The 19,079-nt window shown below is 45.0% G+C and overlaps 1 protein-coding gene across 2 annotated transcripts; it reads left to right on the top strand.

The window, feature by feature from the left end:
- The first annotated feature begins 12,219 nt into the window (after positions 1-12,219).
- LOC142840696 (uncharacterized) lies at positions 12,220-18,573 on the top strand. 2 transcript variants are annotated; one of them, XM_075957275.1, is made up of 3 exons: positions 12,220-13,419; positions 15,513-15,774; positions 17,116-18,573. In XM_075957275.1, exon 1 carries the CDS (start codon positions 12,259-12,261, stop codon positions 13,063-13,065), a length of 807 nt encoding a protein of 268 aa, XP_075813390.1. In that variant the 5' UTR covers positions 12,220-12,258; the 3' UTR covers positions 13,066-13,419; positions 15,513-15,774; positions 17,116-18,573. The 2 variants fall into 2 exon arrangements, with proteins under 2 accessions (XP_075813390.1, XP_075813391.1); XM_075957276.1 differs by lacking the exon at positions 17,116-18,573 and having other exon boundaries at positions 15,513-15,775.
- The last annotated feature ends 506 nt before the right edge of the window (positions 18,574-19,079 follow it).

Genomic DNA, 19,079 nt, shown 5'->3' with positions numbered 1-19,079 from the left:
TTACCACTTTGTTACAGAGGATATTGTCAAGCGTCCTGGTGAAGAGGTATGTGGTTTTTGGTTTGGTTTTGTTCTTTAACTCTTTACTCTTTGGTCTTTTGTGGGACATGCCCACCCAGCTCCCAAATAAACACATGGAGAATTATTCTTTTTTATGAATGCTTAGCCTTACCTTGGCTTGTTTCTAGCCAGCTTCTTTTACATTATCCAGTCTATCCTTTTGCTCTGGGCTTTTATCTTTCTCTATTCTACATAGCTTTCTTTACTTCTTCCTCCGTGGCTGGCTGTACAGCTAGGTGGCTGGCCCCTGGAGTCCTCCTCTCCTTCTCTTGTTCCTCTCTCTCATCTCATTCTTCTATTTTTTTCTCTCTGCCTGTCAGGCCCCCATCCTTTCTTCTGCCTAGCTATTGGTCATTCAGCTCTTTATTAGACCAATCAGGTATTTTAGACAGGCAAAGAATCAGAGCTTCAAAGAGTTAAACAAATGCAACATAAAAGTATGCAACACATCTTTGCATCATTAAACAAATTTTCCGCAGCATAAACAATTGTAACACATCTTCAACCAATATTCCAACAGGAACACAGAGTGAACTCCAGGAGCTTATGCCCACATGCTCCCAGCACCCAACCAACCTCGACTCTCCCTGAATCTGGGCATTTAGGGGCTCATCAAAGAGACATGGCCTATTCTCCAGGTCTTCTCCCCACCCCCCAGAAGTTCAGGGGCTCATCAAAGAGACATGGCCTATTCTCCAGGTCTTCTCCCCACCCCCCAGAAGTTCAGGGGTGTAGACCTAAAAGTTCTAAGCCTCTGCTACTCAAGATTTCATTGGTTTTGCAATCAGCTCTCATTTCGAAGTGCTAAGAGTAGTCTCAGTAGAAAAGGGGGACTCCTACCACCCAAGGAATCAAAGAGGTGTGTGGGCAACAAGAATCTTCTATCACCCTCATCACTCACGGAAGCCTGCACTCGACAACGATGCCAAAGGCCGAACATTAGAACAAAAGATGCTGCTTGAGTCTTATCAGTCAAGAAATCAGACAGTTTCTGGAAGCCCTTTGTCGGGAACTGGGAACGAAAGTCAAGCATACAGTTCCTTGTGAGTGGAGGACAGAGGTACTTCTTTAATCTGTAAAAGCCTACAAAGTACTGCACTATCTTCACCCAGATGCCTAAAGGGCAGCCATCTTGCTTTGCTTTTCTATGTATGCCACAGTGTCTGGTATGTAACAAGTGCCCAGTAAATGCTTGAGAATAGCCCAGTGGACTGAAGTGATGGTCTTGATCCCATTAACAAACCCCATTAATCCAGCACTTTAACTAACAGGACATATGCTAGATGTGGCTCGCTCACTGTTAATTGCAAACTACACTGTTCCTGGTTGTTTCTTTCCCCCACTGGAAAGGCGTAAGTAGTACATCCCTTCTGCAGCAGGTCCCTTGGAGGGAAAGGGAGGTTTCTCAAAGCCACATGCTCTTGGCAACTTCCTGGAGCTATATTTGGCCCCAGTGCGAGCCCAACAAGACCACGAAGTTATTGAACACACAACAGCTGCCATGTGCTGGCTACAGGAGGGAAAAGATCAAGCTCTATACCCTCTATGTTCTTTAAATAGCCTAAGGAAAACATCGCACTTCCCAGTGGATGGGCGCTGGCCTGAGAACACCATCAATTCAAGGAAGGTAGGCAGCAAAGAAGGAAGCCTGTGTATTCAACACCAGTCCTCCCTGGAAAACATGCTGAGCTGGCTCCCAGGATCACTCTCGTGACTTTTGTTGATGGGACCATAAGGAAGGGAAGTGCCACTTACAAATAACCGTTTCCATTTCTTTTGTTTGTTTGTTTGGTTGGTTTTTTCCCACAAGAGGGCGCCAGAGCTCAGGACGGATGGCTGTGAGCTACCATGCATCCAGCGGGAATCGAACTTGGGTCCTCTGGCAGGAAGGGCGATCAGGCCATGAACAGTGCTCTTAACCGCTGAGCCATCTCTCCGGATCCGTTTCCATTTCTTTAGAGTTTACTCTAAATCAATGCTATGATGCCTTGTGTGTGTGAGAGAGACTCATAGCCAGTCAGGGAGATTCTGTTATCATTATCCCCATTTTACAGATGGGTAAAACTGAGGCAGCGTGAGATCGAGAAGCTTGCTTGGTATTACCTAAAGAAAGGGCCAGGATTTAAGCCCTGGCAGGCCAGCTCCAGTATCTGTGTCTCCAGTCATTCTTTCACGGTGTCTCCCGTTTGTTACAAATACCAAGGGCTCTACAGCCCTGGCTCCTTCAGAGACGACTAACAGGACAGCCAGGAACCGATACAATGCTTCAAAGGATGATGAGACCAAGAAGAGCTCAATGGTCAGCTGATGCTGGAAATCACTGGTCACATGGCGGGGGAAGTAGGATCAGGGTGAACGAAGTAAAGTGCTCCGTATCAAGATGCTGCTATCTATGAGGAGGCAGAGCCGAGTCGGGGCAGAAAACTGTGAAAGCCACTTTCTTCTGAGGAGAGCAAGGTCACTAAGCTGCTTCAGAAAATGGGCAAAGTGGCTCAAACGGTTCTCAGGTCCCCTGTGTCCCTTTGCCATGTCTAACTAGAACCATTATCATATAGTCTTCCCTAAGGGTCAATTCTTAGCTGAAATGGAAAGTTCTCTTTCATTCAGTTGCAAATTCAGTATCCTAATAAAATGTTCTCTTTCCCTTTTGACTTTCCTTCTTGTCTGGAGATTGAATTTGGTGTGTCGTGCATGGCAGGCAAGCGCTATTTCATTGAGCTGCAGCCCCAACCCACTTGCCATTTCTTTCTTACATTTCGAGGCAAGGCCTCTGTGCTGGTTACTTTTATTTGTTTATTTGTTTGGGTTTTTTTGTTGTTGTTGTTTAGTTTTTGTCAACTTGACATAAACCAGAGCCATCTGGGAAGAGGGGACCTCAATTGAGACAATGCCCCCATCAGACTGGTAAGTCTGTAGGGCGTTTTTCTTGATTGATTGATGTGGAAGGGCCCATGCCACTTGGGTGGTGCCACCCCTGGGCATGTGGTCCAGGGGAAATGGAGAAGGAACAGGCATGGAGAGCGAGCCAGTAAGCAGCACTCCCCCTTGGCTTCTGCTTCCGCTCCTGCCTCCAGCTTCCCGCCCTGACTTCCTTGGATGATGAATTGTGATGGAAAGCTTTCAATGGACCCTTTCCTCCCCGGGCTGCTTTTGGTCACGGTGTTCATCACAGTCATTAAGTCAGTCTCAAAGCTTTTTGATGAGCTCCCTTCCTGAGTAGGTCCTTGAGCTCCTTAATGTCAGTCGCTGCTCTACGGAGGTCTTCACTAGTATTATCCTGTGACCAGGTGAAATTACAATTATTTTTCTGCATATAGTGACCTTCAGCTGCAAGAAAAAAAATCTTTATGTTTACACTATGTTAAGATGCCAAAGTTCTCTTTCCGGAATGGTCAAGATTCAGTATTGAAGAGAATGATGATGGAGCACAGAAAGGACTAAGTATTTCGGGGCTGGAAAGACGGTTCAGTGGTTAAGAACATTTGTTGCTCTTGCAGAGAATCCTGATTCGGTTTCCAGAACCCACATCATGGCTCACAACCGTCTTAGCATTCCAGTTCAAGGGACTCCTAGCCCCTCTTCTGGCCTTCATGGACACCAGGCATTGATAGGATGTACAGATGCACCTGCAGGCAAAACACAAGATAAAAATAATCTTTTTTAAAAGAAGAAAAACAACGACATATTTAGACTTTATTGCCAGCTCCTCCTAACAAAGAGTTCATGGAGCCCTTGTAGTTTCCTGAGCGATAAGGGCTGTGGGAGCATTTTTTGTTCAAGCTCTAAGTTGCCCAGCCTGGCCTTGAAAGCAGTCTGCTGAGTCTCCTGCCCCAGGCTCCCAAGTAGCTGGAATTACAGGCCTGTGCCACCAGGCTTAGCAAATGTGTTTCCCATGATACTCTCTGTGCCCATCATGACTACTCGTTCACTCGTTTTTTTTTCATTCAAAATTCCTGAAATTTATAGATAGTGCTTTTTTAAAAGGTAGTCCTTTTATACCATAAAAGACTCTATAAGTATGAAATTGCATTTGACAGAGAACAGAATCTGGAGTTATAAATTATACATGCCTATAAGACGATCTAAGATCAGCCCTTGGGTTTTATTCCTTGCAATGCTCACTTCGCAAGATGGTGAAAATCATGTCTCAGTCAAGATCAATGTTCCTCAGCCTTGGGATGGTGTGAGGGGGACTACCCAGGGAGCTTCCAAAGCTGCTGACAGTCGAGCCACTTCCGGACATTCTGGGTTTGACTTCCTGACCGTGTAATTTATTTGTTTGTTTGTTTATCATCTATTATTTATTATCACCACCATCACCATCATTATTATATGAGTCACATTAGGCTGTTTTTGTACAAGTATATAAGTTACTTTGAGCATCTTCCTTTATACCTTGCTACCCTCTCCTTGCCACGCCCACCATTAGTCTCCTGTGCTCCCAGGACAGCTGCACTTCTAATATCCTAAGATGCTGTAAAGCTCACAGTGTGACTCGAAGGGATTGTCAGAGCTGAGGACCAGTTCTTGCAGTGTGGAGTCCTATCCCTGCCGTTGGCATCTTATTTGCTCCCCGGGGAAAGCCTTGTGGCTTTTAGTCACTGAGTTTATGTTTGATTGGGGAACTTTGAAAGTTTCTGACTTGTACATTTTCACTAATTATAGATGGAACTGAATTTCATGATATCCTAAAATTAAAAATAAATGAGACAGAGTCGCTCTCATTATGCAGCCCTGGCTGTCCTGGAATTCGATGAGTAGACCAGGCTGGCCTTGAACTTCCAGAGATCTTCCTGTCTCTGCCTCTCACGTGCTGGGGTTAAAGGTGTGTGCCACCATGCCAGGGTCTAAAAAACAAAATTAAGCTTATAGAACTAAGAAGTGTTTCTGAATATGGAAGAACGTGGAAACAGGAGGTTCACTTTAAAGCAAATAAATAGACCAGGAGGCAGAAAAATGTTCAATGAATACTTCTTCAGACACCTCAGAAGGAGCTCTGAAAGACAAAATGTATGGTCTTGGAAGCTAAGCAGGGTTGGCCTTGGTTAGCACTTGGATGGGAGACAGAGGATCTAATACAAATGCACTGCCAAAACCGTACTCGTTTTCAGTGAATTTGTTCCTCAAGATCAGAAAAGAAAATTGCTTATCTGCTTGACAGTCTATAATACTTCCTCCGGCACTCTTTCGGTATCAAATGTTAGGGTCTTCTTCCATGCACCACAAACCTCAAGCTGACCAAAGAATGTATATTTGTCATCTTAATGTGTTAGGATCTCTTGCTATAGAAACCTAGCTGGTCACAGAGTGATGACAGGCCCATGTGTCCTCAACTTAGAGGGAACATGTGGCCACACTGAGGTATGGGATACTTTAGGATTCGTGGATTCACTTGAACCTGTTCTTCCTCCCTGCAACCGGGAGCCAGTCCTCCTCTCAATGATTGTCTCATGGTAGGAGCATCTACTGCTGCCTCGCACAGGGACTCAGACTTTTCCAAACACCAGAACTACATGGTGAGCCTATCCTATCTCAAAATAGAAATTTAAGAAAGGGGGGGCTAAGGAGATGGCTTGTTGATGCAGAAAACCTGAGTGCAGGCGTCTGCATCTAGAAGAGGCTGTCATATCCCCTGGGGCTGGAGTTACAGGTGGTTGGGCAGCTCCCCGTGCACATGCGCCCACGCAGAAACACACACGCATATAGGTAGTTTTGAAAAAATGAAAATGAAAAATAAAAACTTGGAACACCAGATCAGAAGAAAGTACATCTGAAAATTTCTCACTGAAGCAAACCATAGGAAATGACTCCCAAGCAAAGGGATTTCAAATGTCCATAACGACTGTGAAGAGCTATTTGCTAAATTTCTCTCCTTTTTTGCAACTCTCTCCCTTTACAAGCTCCCTCTCGATGCTCTTTTCTATTCTGTGTAACAGTTGGTAATTAAAAGGTATATACTTTTCCCGTAGCTAGATTGAGCACCACCATAACATGATCTAAATAAAACAAATTCTATGTGTGTCTGAAATATGAGAAGCGTTAATTTTTTTCTATTAACTTGGAATTTTAGTAATTTCAATCTGAGAGTTACAAAACTAAAAACCCGTACAAAGAGCCCTGTATTAGCATCAGCCCACATCCACTTCTCCTCTACCCTCCATTTTTGCAAATCTCACAGACCACAGTCCTTGAGGCCTAAACATTTCCACGTGTTTCCTGAGAATAGTCCCACAGAACTACGATAGTCATTAATCAGATGCCAGACACTAGGGCCATTGTTCGTCGCTGGGTCCTTCTGCTTAAATAAAAAGGGCTTCTTTAGCATTGTGTATCTAAATCTTCGCTAGGCTGAAGCTCTGTGGAAATAGTTTGAGTCCTTCAAGGCCAGCTTTTCAACTCTGTGAAGCTAGCTCAGATAGGAGCAACCTTCAGTCACTACCGAGGGCATGTTCGTCCACATATTCTACCAAATGCTTGGCTATTGCAATGCTTGTCCAATCTGGCTACAGGAAAGAAGAACTCTTTCCAGGCCTGTGTAATACCCCAGGATTTCCCTGGCTTCCTGACACACACAGATAAGCATGGGGCTGCAGGTGTAGGGATAGCCTGTGCAGATCTCCAGACTTCAATCTGGAAGTAGTATTTCCTTCTCCAGTCTCCTACCTGCAAGTCCTCCAAACCCATTCTTAAATTGTCCTTTTAAAATGATTCTACAAAGATCTTAATATAAAAACTGAAGCTGCTGGAGGGACCCTTACAGAAAACACTTCAAGAAGGAGCGCCGAACGAGCCCAACAGCACGGGAAATAACTTCAAGAGTTGACAAATGGGATCATATACAATTAAAGGGTTTCTGCACAGCAGAGGAAACCTACTGCCGGAGTGAAGAGACAGCCTACAAAATGGTAGCAAGTCTTGGCCAGCTATACTTCAGAGAGGTGGCTAACATTTAAAACACATAAAGAAAAGTGAGAAGGAGAGGATAGGGAGAGCTTGGGGAAATGGGATGGTTGGGATGGAGGAAGGGTAGATTGGGAGCAGTGAAGTATATATCTTAATTAAGGGAGCCATTTTAGGGTTGGCAAGAGACTTGACTCTAGAGGGGTTCCCAGGTGTCCATGGAGATGTCCCCAACTAGGTCCTTGGGCAGCTGAGAAGAGGGAGCCTGAAATGGCCCTACCCTATAGTCATATCGATGAATATCTTGCATATCACCATAGAACCTTCATCTGGCGATGGATGGAGATAGAGACAGAGACCCACACTGGAGCACTGGACTGAGCTCCCAAGGTCCATATGAGGAACAGAAGGAGGGAGAACATGAGCAAGGAAGTCAGGACCACGAGGGGTGCACCCACCCACTGAGACAGTGGGGCTGATCTATTGGGAGCTCACCAAGGCCAGCTGGTCTGAGGACTGAAAAACTATGGGATCAAACCGGCCTCTCTGAACATGGCGGACAATGAGGGCTGACTGAGAAGCCAAGGACAATGGCACTGAGTTTTGATACTACTGTATGTACTGGCTTTGTGGGAGCCTAGCCAGTTTGGATGCTCACCTTCCTAGACCTGGATAGAGGGGGGGAGGACCTTGGACTTCCCACAGGGCAGGGAACCCTGACTACTCTTTGGACTGGAGAGGGAGGGGGAGGGGAGTGGGGGGAGTGGAGGGAGGAGAGGGGAGTGGGGGAGTGGGAATGGGAGGGGGAGGTGGAAATTTTTAATAAAAAAATAAATTTAAAAAAATGAATAAAACACATAAAGAACTAGTCAAGCATGGTGGCACATGCCACACGCCTTTAATCCCAGCACTCAGAATGCAGAAGCAGGTGGATCTCTGTGAGTTCGAGGCCAGCATAGTCTACACAGTAAGTTCCAGGACAGTCAGGAATACACAGAGAAACCCTGTCTCAAAAAAGAGGGGGGGGGTGCTGTGGGAACTCCTTCAGCCTTTAAGATACTGGCACACTCTGGGTGTGGCCGCATGTACTAAATAAAGAACCCTTTACTATACTCCATTCTGAGCTACTGTGGGACTGCTTTATTGTAATCGCCTATAAGGGGTTAAAAAGTGGTTGATTAAGGCACTAGATGCCAGTCTATGGCATCCATATGCATGCATGCTTGCTCTCTCACACACACACATGCGCACGCATGTGCCTGCACACACATACACACACAAGACTGCTAGAAGGCTGGTCTCGGATGCAACCAGCTGTGGATGTCAGAGGTTTATCAGAGGTTTGTTTGATCCTGCTGCTTTCTGGGACAGATCATGGTAGACATAAGGAGAGCATAGAATATTTTTGATGTGCTAGGAAGGAAGAAAGTGACAGGGGAAAAAAGATGCCAACATTCGGGCTGGAGAGATGGCTCAGTGGTTAAGAGCATTGCCTGCTCTTCCAAAGGTCCTGAGTTCAATTCCCGGCAACCACATTGTGGCTCACAACCATCTGTAATGATGTCTGGTGCCCTCTTCTGGCCTGCAAACACATACACAGACAGAATATTGTATACATAATAAATAAATAAATATTTTAAAAAAACAAGATGATGTCCTTCTTCAAGGACAGAGGAGGCAAATCATAGCACCAAAACAAACCTATGAAGCTCAGTACTAAGTTATAAAGCCATGGAAATATAGGAACATATGTCTGTTCTGATTGGCCAGATAAGCAGATAAACGGAGAGAAGGAGGGCTTGCTTTCAGCTTAATGTCAAGGGCTAATAAGTATTCAGTGTGGAATCTCAGAAAAGAGGAACTGTGGGAAATGATCATACGGCAACCATCATAGCCAAGAACAAGCAGGCAGACAAGAACCATTGGCAAATACTAACTCTAGGGGAGATCTTCATAAACAACAGAGCATTTCCATGATCCTTAACTGTTTCTCCTTGGGCTGTTGGTTAGTTGTGCTGGGGAAAGAATAATATTGGTGTTGCACAAAAGAACACATGAACAAAGCTACCACCTTATTTTCTGAGAGTCTCTCATTGAAGCTGGGCCTCACTGATTAGCTAGACAGCAAGTTCCAGGGATTCTCCTACCTCTGTCTCCTTGGCCCTGGGATTACAGGCACACACAGCATCCAGCTGTGAGAGTGTTAGGGATCAGAACTCAAGTTTTTTTGCTCACCCGACATGCTATTTACTGACTAAGCCAGCTTCTCAGCACCTAATAATCTTGATAACTTTTTTTATTCGAATAAATCAATCAAGGAGTACAATAAATTATGGTGGCTCTCTGATTTCATCCAATCCCATTTGTCAGCCCCTGAACTTCTTTCCTGTACAACTGGGGTTCTTTTCAGAAAGTGTTTGCCTATGCTTGTATTTTGAACTGTTTTCTCTATATGTTTATTGGGAAGTTCCAGTGTTTAGGGTTTTATACTGGGATCTTTTTAATATTTTTATGGTTTATTTAACTTTATTTTATGTGCATTGGTGTGAAGGTGTCAGATCCCCTGTAACTGGATCTTCAGACAGTTGTCATGGCAGTGAGCTGCCATGTGGGTGCTGGGAATTGAACCCTGGTTCTCTGGAAGAGCAGTCAGTGCTCTTAACCACTGAGCCATCTCTCCAGCCCCTATACTGGGAGCTTTTATCCATTTTGAATTCCTCTTTTTGTACAGAGTAAGAGATATATGTCTAACTTTATTCTTCTATATATGGGCATCCAATTTTCCCATCACTGTTTGGTGAAAAGGAAACATTCATTTCCAATTACTGTTTTTGACAAAAGTTAGGATTATACATGTATGAAATTGTCACACAATAAATGAAAATATTTAAAGCAGTTGTAAAGATCAACAAAAAAGTATGCATGAAAATCCCACAGTGAAACTTTTTATGCTAACTCAAAAATAATTTTCTATGAAGATACTATCTGTAATCTTTCCTTTAAAAAGAAAAGAAAGCTGAGCTGAGGAGATGGCTCAGTGGGTAAGAGCACTCGCTGTACGAGGATGGGGACAGGAGTTCAGATTATCCACACCCCCACAAAATGTCAGGTGTGACCCTGTGAACCTGTAACCATAGTGCTGGTGCTTGGGTGGGAGGGAGACAGGAGGCTCTCTGGAGTGTGCTGGCCACCAGCCTAGCCAAAGAACAGTGAGCTCCAGGCTTAGCAAAGGCTTGAGAGAAGAAGGCAGAACACAGCAGAGGAGGGTCCTGGATACCAGGCTTCTGCAGCTAGTGCCTTCACCCACGGAGTCACCTGACTAGAACCTTTGATCTTATTGTTTGATACAGGGCCTCACATACCCAGGATAGTCCAGAACTTGTTACCTAACTGAAGCTGGCCTTGAACTCCTAATCCTCCTGTCTTTGTCTCCTAATTCTAATATTACAGGCTTCTGCTACCACGCTAGTTTTAAAGGTGGGTGGGGGAGAAAGGAAGTAATGAAGGGAGAGATGGAGGAAGGAAGGAAGGGAGAGAAGGAGGAAGGGAGGAAGGAAGAGAGGGAGGAAGGAAGGTTGTCTTTTCAGTGCTGGGCACATCTGTCAAATGACTGACTAGTTGCTTTAGTTTCGCTCATCGCATAAATATTTCTGGGTTTCTAATGTGGAAAGTAGTTCCATTATCACTACTGTGGAAGAAAACCCAAGTCTTGTGCCACAGAAGGCTCCTGACTTCACCACAGCCACCCTTGGTGGTGTTTCAGGATGCAACCACTTCAGGGACCACCCCGCCTCTGTGGCTGTCAGCCAACTCAAGGTCCGACTGATCTTGGTAATACTTGTGAAATGGGGGGAGCCCACTCTCCTTAGCTAGGTAGGATGGATTTCACTGTCCCCTCTGTACAGCTGTGGATGTGAGACTCGCACTGACTTTATCATAGCTGTACTGCCAGCAGGTGAAAGAGCGGAATGTCAAGCCTGAGGTTTGGGATTCCTTCCGAAGCTTTTCAACACCGTCCCTGAGCAAAGATGTCTCAGAGCGTGGAATTGAAGAGCATGCCTCTGTGAGTCACGGGCTCAGTCAGGGCTTTTGAGGCAAGTGATGGTTGAGCTGCACTTCAGCTGAGTCACGTAAGCCTTCAGTGGTTTCGCTCTCCCCCACCCCCAGGAACTCCAGACTTAGGCTGGACAGCACAAGGACTGTGGGCTAGGCTGTATGTCATCGTTCTGGGTCACAGTGCTCGCCAAGTCATTGTCCATTCTGGAAGCTCTAACTGTTTGAATTCTACTTGCAAAATTAAAAAATAAAAGGCATGTCCATGGTTTTTTTTGGGGGGGTGGAGGGACATTAAGGACCACCTCTTTAATTTTAAAACAACAATAATCAAACAAAATAAGAAATACAGGCTCGCAGTTCAGGCCTACCTTTTGATAAAGCAGGGTTGGCATCAGAAGAAAAATAACTGAAAGGAAATACCCATTTTCCTTGGTGCTGCCATTAAAGAACTCCTACTTCCTCTAACTTATATCCACAACCTCTTTATTTCCAAATTAGGAAACTGTCCTGTTCCTATTGATCAGTGAACTACTTTAAAATTCAGCTTCCAAGTACCTCCACTGGCCTACCCAACAATCATGTTCAGGTGCCGAAGCCGGGAACATTCATTTTAACAAGCTTATGCCAGCCAAGTTTGCAATTAGCTCATGTACAGATAAAGAAGAATCGCATAAGACAGCTTTACAACAAAATGCCTGATCCAGGGAACTTAGGAAGTAAAGAGAGTTCTATTTTGCCTCATGGTTCTGGAGATTCAAATCTAAGATTGGGCAGCAACCAGAGAAACCGTGGTCACACCATGACCCAGGATGCAAAGGGCCTGGATGAGTTCAGACTCATTATTCCCTTCCAGGAAATACCCTCAGTAACCTAAGGGTCTTCCAGTCATTTCTACAGGAATGCTTAAAGATTCACAGGAACCGTCCAATAAATAGCACTACGCTGGGGACCCAACTTTTACACATGGACCTTTGAGGAGTACTCATCAAAACCGCAGGGGATTATGTTTTCCTTTGAAAAAATACTGAGGGCCAGCGGAGCCGGCCTGGAAGGGGCGGGCATCTGCGGGCCTTAGAACCGCCCTCCACGCCTCCAGGCCAAGGAGCAGAGAGGGAGGAGGTCACAGCCTGAAGGTGTAACAGAGACAGCCACTCCCTCCAGCATTGCGAGCAGTGAGCTGCGAACTTGAAGCTGCTAGTCAGTAGCAACCAGCAGCACTGAGCACCAACACCCAGAGCTACCATGACCTACTGCCAGCAGGAAGGGAAGGATCAAATCATATTTGTGACCAAAGAAGACCACGAAAGTCCCAGCAACGCCGAGCTGGTGGTCGACGACCCCAATGATCCCTATGAGGAGTACCGCTTGACACTGCCAAGTGGAGAAATTAACTGGAATTGCCCGTGCTTTGGGGGGATGGCCAGCGGTCCTTGTGGAGAATCCTTCAAATCTGCCTTCGCCTGCTTCCATTACAGCACGGACGAAATCAAGGGATCAGACTGCGTAGAGCAGTTCCAAGCCATGCAGGAGTGCGTGCAGAAGTATCCAGCCGTCTATCCCCAAGAGGAGAATGAGGCCAACGGTGAGAACAAGGATGAGGACAAGGGAAACTTCTACGAGGAGGGCAAGGAGGACAAGGAGGACAAGGAGGACAAGGAGGACAAGGAGGACAAGGAGGACAAGGAGGACAAGGAGGACGAAGATGGCGAGGAGGGCGAGGAGGACAAAGAAGAGAGTGAGGAGGAGGAGGATAACTACTATGATAGCTACTATGTGGAGGGCGAGGAAGACGATGTCTACTACGAAGGGGCTGAAGAGTGGGAGAGCGACTATTACGAAGAGGGCGACTTCTACTATGAGGAGGAGGAGGAAGATGAGAACATCTACTACGAGATTGACTACTATGGGGAGGATGAGGAAGAGGAGGACGGGGATGTTTACTACGAGGTTGGCTACTACGAAGTGGAGGAAGAAGAGGAGGAAGAGGAGCCAGCACAATCGGTGGAGGAAGCAATTGGCACTGAGGCCTCTGCTGCCACCAAGCAGTAGCCAAGTATCTAGAAGTCCCAGTCCCCAGCTGCCGCCGCCCTTTTGCTTAAGCCTCAGGACTTTCTGCACAATAAGCGCCTTCTGATAGCCCTCCACGAAAGCACCTTTCCCTCTGCTGTTCTACGCTCTGTCCTGTAGAAAATAACTTACCTTGATGATCAGGGGTCTTGGCGGCTTGCCATATACCCCGAAGAAAAGCGGTGTGTGTGGTGTGCGCCTGCACCCTACATAAACCTACCCCCAGCACTAGGTCGCTGCTCAACTGTCCTCTCGAGTGCCCTGGACTTTGCTGCCTTGAAAAAAACGTGACATTCTCAACAGTCAAAAGTTGTTACTCAAGAAAGTCTCTCGTGAGTAAGCCGACTTATGCTGATCCATTGTGTTCCTTTTGGTAGATTTTATAAGTCTTTGGGAAATTAAGTAGAGGCCAAGATGCCTTCCTTTAAGAATGCTGGCACAAGGCCATCCCTGTGGGAGGAGCGATCAGAGCCTCGCCTTGAAGTGTGTAGGGGCTGCCTTGCTTCATCTCTGATATGCTAGCTTGTGGTGTTTGCAGTGCATCCAGGTTCTCGGGTGTCTACAGTTGGAAAGTAGAATTTGGATCCTTTAACTCCCAGTTCCTTGCTAAGTGAAAGGAGAGGGTGGTTTGGGGGAAGGTGCTGCTTGTTTTACAGTTTCAAAGGCCTGATTTGGGGCTCCTGCTCACTCAATACAGTCAGTTGTAACATTCTTGAGAAGTGGGGACCAAATGGTTGCCTGAAAAGCATCCAGAAGGGGATGTGGTCTGAATGAAGTATTCAATTAAAAGAAATGATTCCTTTAAAAAAATGGAAAACAGAAAGAGAATGAGTTCTAAGACTTCGGGGGAAGGTATGTGGGGGACAAGGGGACAATGTGGAGGGAGAGGGAGGATATGTGGGGGGGAGAGGGAGAATATGTGGACTCATGTATGCCACAGCATTCGTGCGGAGGTCAGAGAACAGCCCAAGGCTGTCACTGTCTGCTCACCACCTTGCCTGAGGCAGGGTGTCAGCTGGTTTTCGGTTGCATATGCCAGGCTAACTGTCCCTCTGGCTTCTGGGAATCCTTTCTCTCCCTTTAGGAGCCATGGGTCACAGACGTTCCTGTTGGCATGTCTTGCTTCTCTCTGGGTTCTGGAGATTCAAACTCAGGTCCTCGTGCTTGCACAGAAAGCACTTTTACCCACTGTACCATCGTCCAGCCATTTTTGGTTTGTTTGTTTTTTTTTAATGAGGTCTTGCTGCAGTGTGGCTGAGGATAGCCTTGAACTCTTGATCTGCTAGTCTCAGTTTTCCCAAGTGCTAGGATTACAAGTTTTGTTGCCACACCCTGTCATTAGATCTAGTTTGGGCACCTAAGAAAATCATTTACACTGGTGAGATAGATGAGCGGGTATAGGCACTTGCCACATGATGACCTGAGTTCAATCCCTGGGACCCGCATACTGGAAAGAGAGAACCTCTGACCTCTACACACAAATAGTGGCACACACAGACCCAACACACACACACACATGGAATAAATAAATGTACTTTTATTTGTGATATAGAGAAACTGGACTAGCTTGGTCTAGAAGAGGTGAATAGAAATAGGAAAAGCAATCAAACTATTAAGGTTGTTTCTCTCATCCAACTACTAAACCAGGGCTAAACCTGCTTAGCTTCCAAGATCAGACAAAACGGCATGTTCATGGTATGGCCAATACCTAAGGTTGGTTTTCAATTGTATTAGTATATTAGATAGAATGACTTATAAAGGTTTTGAAAGTAACCATTACACAGTCACCAGCATGGGTTTTTGAAGCAGAATTTCTGAAGAATACATGCTGCTGTTTTTCAACTCTTCCCAGGTGACTGCAGTGACTAGCCTCTGCTCCAGAGGATGACGTCAAGCACCATCAAGCGGAACAATTTTGATTAGTTTTTCTGCAAATGTTCGCTTCTCTATGCCCTAGGAGGCCGTTCCCATCTTCTGTGACGTATGGCTTCTATTTATGGAGGACCTACTATTATGAGTTTAAGGTCCTTCCTGACAGACAGTAAATCATCTGCTGTGACTCAGGAGAAAATTCTTATTAATGAAAGAAAAGTCAAACCTCCCCATCACTGACAACAGTGACGTCACTCTCCAGGCTCATCAGGACTCATAAAAATGAATGAGATAGTAATACAGATAGGCAGGGTGGGTATGTTCACTGAAGAGATCACCCCCCCAAAAAAAAACCCTGTTCTTTCTAAAATGAATTCCAGAACATTTTTTTTTACCAGCCCTGATATTAAGACTCTAATTTTCCAAAAGAAACTCACCTGGTTATTGGGCCACTGGGCAGACTGACCAGCAGCAATGGGGACCTGTGTGATCCTGATTTGCCTTTTCTGCATGGGCTAACCTATCAGTTGACTTCTTCATTCTTTAATAATTCACAGATCCTTGGAGTATCACACCATCAGAGAAACTACAAATGGAAATGGCTGGAAAATGGCATCTGGTCTTCAGGCTTGGGGAAAGAAGATTTAGTGACGTGATTTCCTGGTCAATTGGTGGCTTTCCAGGGGTGCCGATTTGCCATAGACTGTGGGTCTGGCCAACTGACTCATTTTGTCCCAGCATCCCACCTTCCACATGGCACATGGTCTTTTCCTGGATGGTGGTGGTTTTTTTTCTTCCATTTAATGAGAAAGTAGTAAGGTAGGTGAAATGTGTCTGCTTCCTCAGGATGTGTTTTGTGTCTCCTCAGATACCCTGTGGCTTCTCACCTCCTACACTGTGCACCCTTAAAACGAAGTGATTAAGACCCCCAAGATCTCAGGAAAGACCTTCTGGAATTTGTTCACAGAGCCCCTAGTTTGAAACTTCGATTCTGACCTCTGATATATCAAACCAGAGAAGACGTGACTTTGGAGCAAGGCCCCTGGAATCAGGCAAGAAGCTGTTGCCTAAGGCCTGTACTCAGGCTGGCCTGTGCGTGTGTCTTTTGCACGTTTTTGAAATTCCAGTCGTTCCCCTCATAGGGTGCTCACATTTTGCTCTGAGACCTGTTAAAACATGAAGAGCCCTGGAGGTCTGTCCAACAGATGAGGTGCCTAGGGTGTCCTCAGGCTCTGTCTGCAAAGTTGAATATTTTGTTGATGTGGCAAGTAAGCATGACAATTGAGCTAAGGGAGTAGTGCGAGCTGAGGTACTAAAGTCTGAGGTAGGTCTCCTGCTGCTGGCCTTCTTCTTGGGCATGGGAATGACAGAACTCCTGATGGTCATCCTCTTTGGTTTCAAGGCACGGTGAACAGACGTTGGGAAGTACAAAGCACGCTAGGAATGTGCAGTGTTTGTATGCCCGGATGATACAAACACAAGAGCATTCCTGTAGCATCCCTCAAGATAATCGCTACGAGTCTGACAAAGCTTCTGAGGCTTGAATATGTACGTGTCTGTGTAACTCTAGGCGATTCTATTTCTCCCATGTTAACCTCCAAACTCTGTGGTCCTCCTGGAAACAGCCCTTGCCTCCCCCATTTTCCCAAAAGTCTCAAAACTTTGTCTAGCTACCCATCCCCATTTATTTTTCTCATCTGTATCTCTCTACTAGGACTATGGGCAAAACAGAGTAATTCCCTTATATTTTCCTTTCTTTTTTAGATTTAAAGATTTATTTCTATTTGTGTATGTGTGTCTTCTGTCTGTGTCTACCATATGTAATGTGGGTGTGGCCGCCCATGGAGTCCAGGAGAGGGTATAGGACCTCTTGGAGATGTGGTCACAGATTGCCTGACACGAGCGCTGGGAATCAAGCCTGGGTTCTCTGGAAGAATAAAGCCCACTCTGACAGCTTCCTTTGGCCCTTCCTAAGTCCATCTGCATGATTACAGATGGGAGTCTTACAGGTGACCTGTCAGAACTTGTTGGCATTAATAGTGAACATTCAAGACCTAACAGATTCAAAAGCGCTGTCATATGGGAGTAACAGGTGAAACTCCTAAACTATGTCTTGACTGATTCTTTTCTTTTCTTTTTTCTTCTTTTGTTTTTGGACAGGAAAAACCAACTCAGGCCATGAGATCAACTTTTAATCCTCTGTGGAAAGCCTCAAAACAGGAAATGCATACCTCCGATCAAGAGAAGGATGAACACGTTTTGTAAAACTGATTTCCTTTGGGTCCATCTTCCTTTTCTGAAACAAAAAAATAACTAAAATGATTTATAGAGCAGCCAAATATCTTCTTCTACCTAGAGTTCATAGAGATATGTATTTTTCTCATGAGACAAGAAAATTCATTTTCTTATACATGTTCTATTTTATGACCTAGCATTTCCCATCAAACAAAAGGATCTTAGTGAAAACCAGGGGACCAAACCTAAATAACACCATTAGTGGTGAATGGGAGCTCCATTGCCTTAAGCAAACAACCCTGGGCAAAATCAGTTCTCAACCAGTATGGTCATCTGTAAATGATATGAATTTGCTTATTTTTTGCAGAGTACTCTTTTTGTTTAAAGCTATATAAAAAAATACTTTGATATTAGCTGATTTACCATTGATCCCCTGTAAAAATTTAAATTCTTTTTGACTAATTTGGTTACCTCCATAGCTAGAAAGGTACCTGTAATTGAACAAATTGATTTTTGATTAATGTTTAGAATACCTACCATTCAGAGGGTTTGTCAAAATGAACACAGAAAAGCAAGCCTTCACTGACAAAGGACTATTACACTCAATTCACAACCAGCTGTTAAAGTTTGACAATAAGAAAATGAATGAACAATCAGACATAAATGAACACAGTTCATGAACAGACACTTTTCTAAATAAGACCCCCGACTCCTAGCATGATGAAATTGCCATTTCTTAAGATGGAGATGCTCCTTGGAGAATTGCATACCATGTTACCTTACACAGGGCCATTTCCTTACTTCCTCTCCTCTAGATCTGCCCACTGATGTAGACTGACAGATAGCCTCATAGCTTGCTGCAGTTCTAGGCTAGGGGTGATCAAATAAACACTGTTGAGATCTGGAAAGTAGAATTGGAACATCAGCCATTACACCTTGAAGGTTTGGGTCAGGTGTCAGATACCACTGCAGCTCCTAACAGTCTCTAGTGATGGATGATACGGGGCAGGGGTAAGCAACAGCTGGAACCTCAGCTCCCGCTGGATCTCTTCTCTCAACTTTCCTGAATCCAGGGCCAGGTTTCTGTACAGATCAATGAGAAGGGAGTTAGACCCTTCTATAGGTTTCCTCTATCATCAAAGTTTAAGGCAGTGAGACCAGACAGACTTGTTCTCACTGGTCCCAGTTAAACCTTGTACATTCCTAATGATCCTTGATGTCTTCTGCTTCATGCCCCACTTTTCTTTTGCTTTGCACTGCTAGCCTGCCTTGCAATCAGGCTCTCCCTCTGAGAAAGAAGCAACAGCCCTTCATAGATTCTAGTAGCTTCCCTTAGTGATCCCTGGTGGATAATGGCTTCTGCGCTCTTATCCTTCAACTGTCTTCTCCCACCACTCAGTTCCCTTGCGTCTCCTATGATCATGTGGAGCCTGATTCCTATAAATAAATATGTCATTCCATAGCACACACAGCGGTTCCAATTTCTTTTTGAAACGCCACTGATGCACTGCTAAAGGAGCAAGTTGTCAGGAGTTCAGCTTCAGTGTGTGAAATTTAGATTTCCTATTCAGCATCCAGGTACCTGAATATTTGGAATAGGAAGCTTAATGCTGTGAGTAGTATGTGGTCCATGCTAGGGATGGAAACTGGCAAGCCATAACTGTACAGGGAAAGCCTTGCATAAGACTAATGACATCATCCAAGTTATTGGCTCCTAGATCAATATCAATGTACAAGTGATCTTAAAGCCATAAGACAAAATGAGGTCATTGAAGCATTAAGGGTTAGCAGAGAAAATTCAGTAAAAATACTGGATAAAGAATGCTCTAATATTAAAAAATGTAAAGTGCCAGCTGTGGTGCCTCACATTTGTAATCCCAGCAGACTAG

Source organism: Microtus pennsylvanicus, chromosome X, assembly GCF_037038515.1.
Source record: "Microtus pennsylvanicus isolate mMicPen1 chromosome X, mMicPen1.hap1, whole genome shotgun sequence".
NCBI lineage: Eukaryota > Metazoa > Chordata > Mammalia > Rodentia > Cricetidae > Microtus > Microtus pennsylvanicus.
The sequence above is the reverse complement of the archived record's forward strand: the minus strand, read 5'-3'. Positions and strand labels throughout refer to the sequence as shown.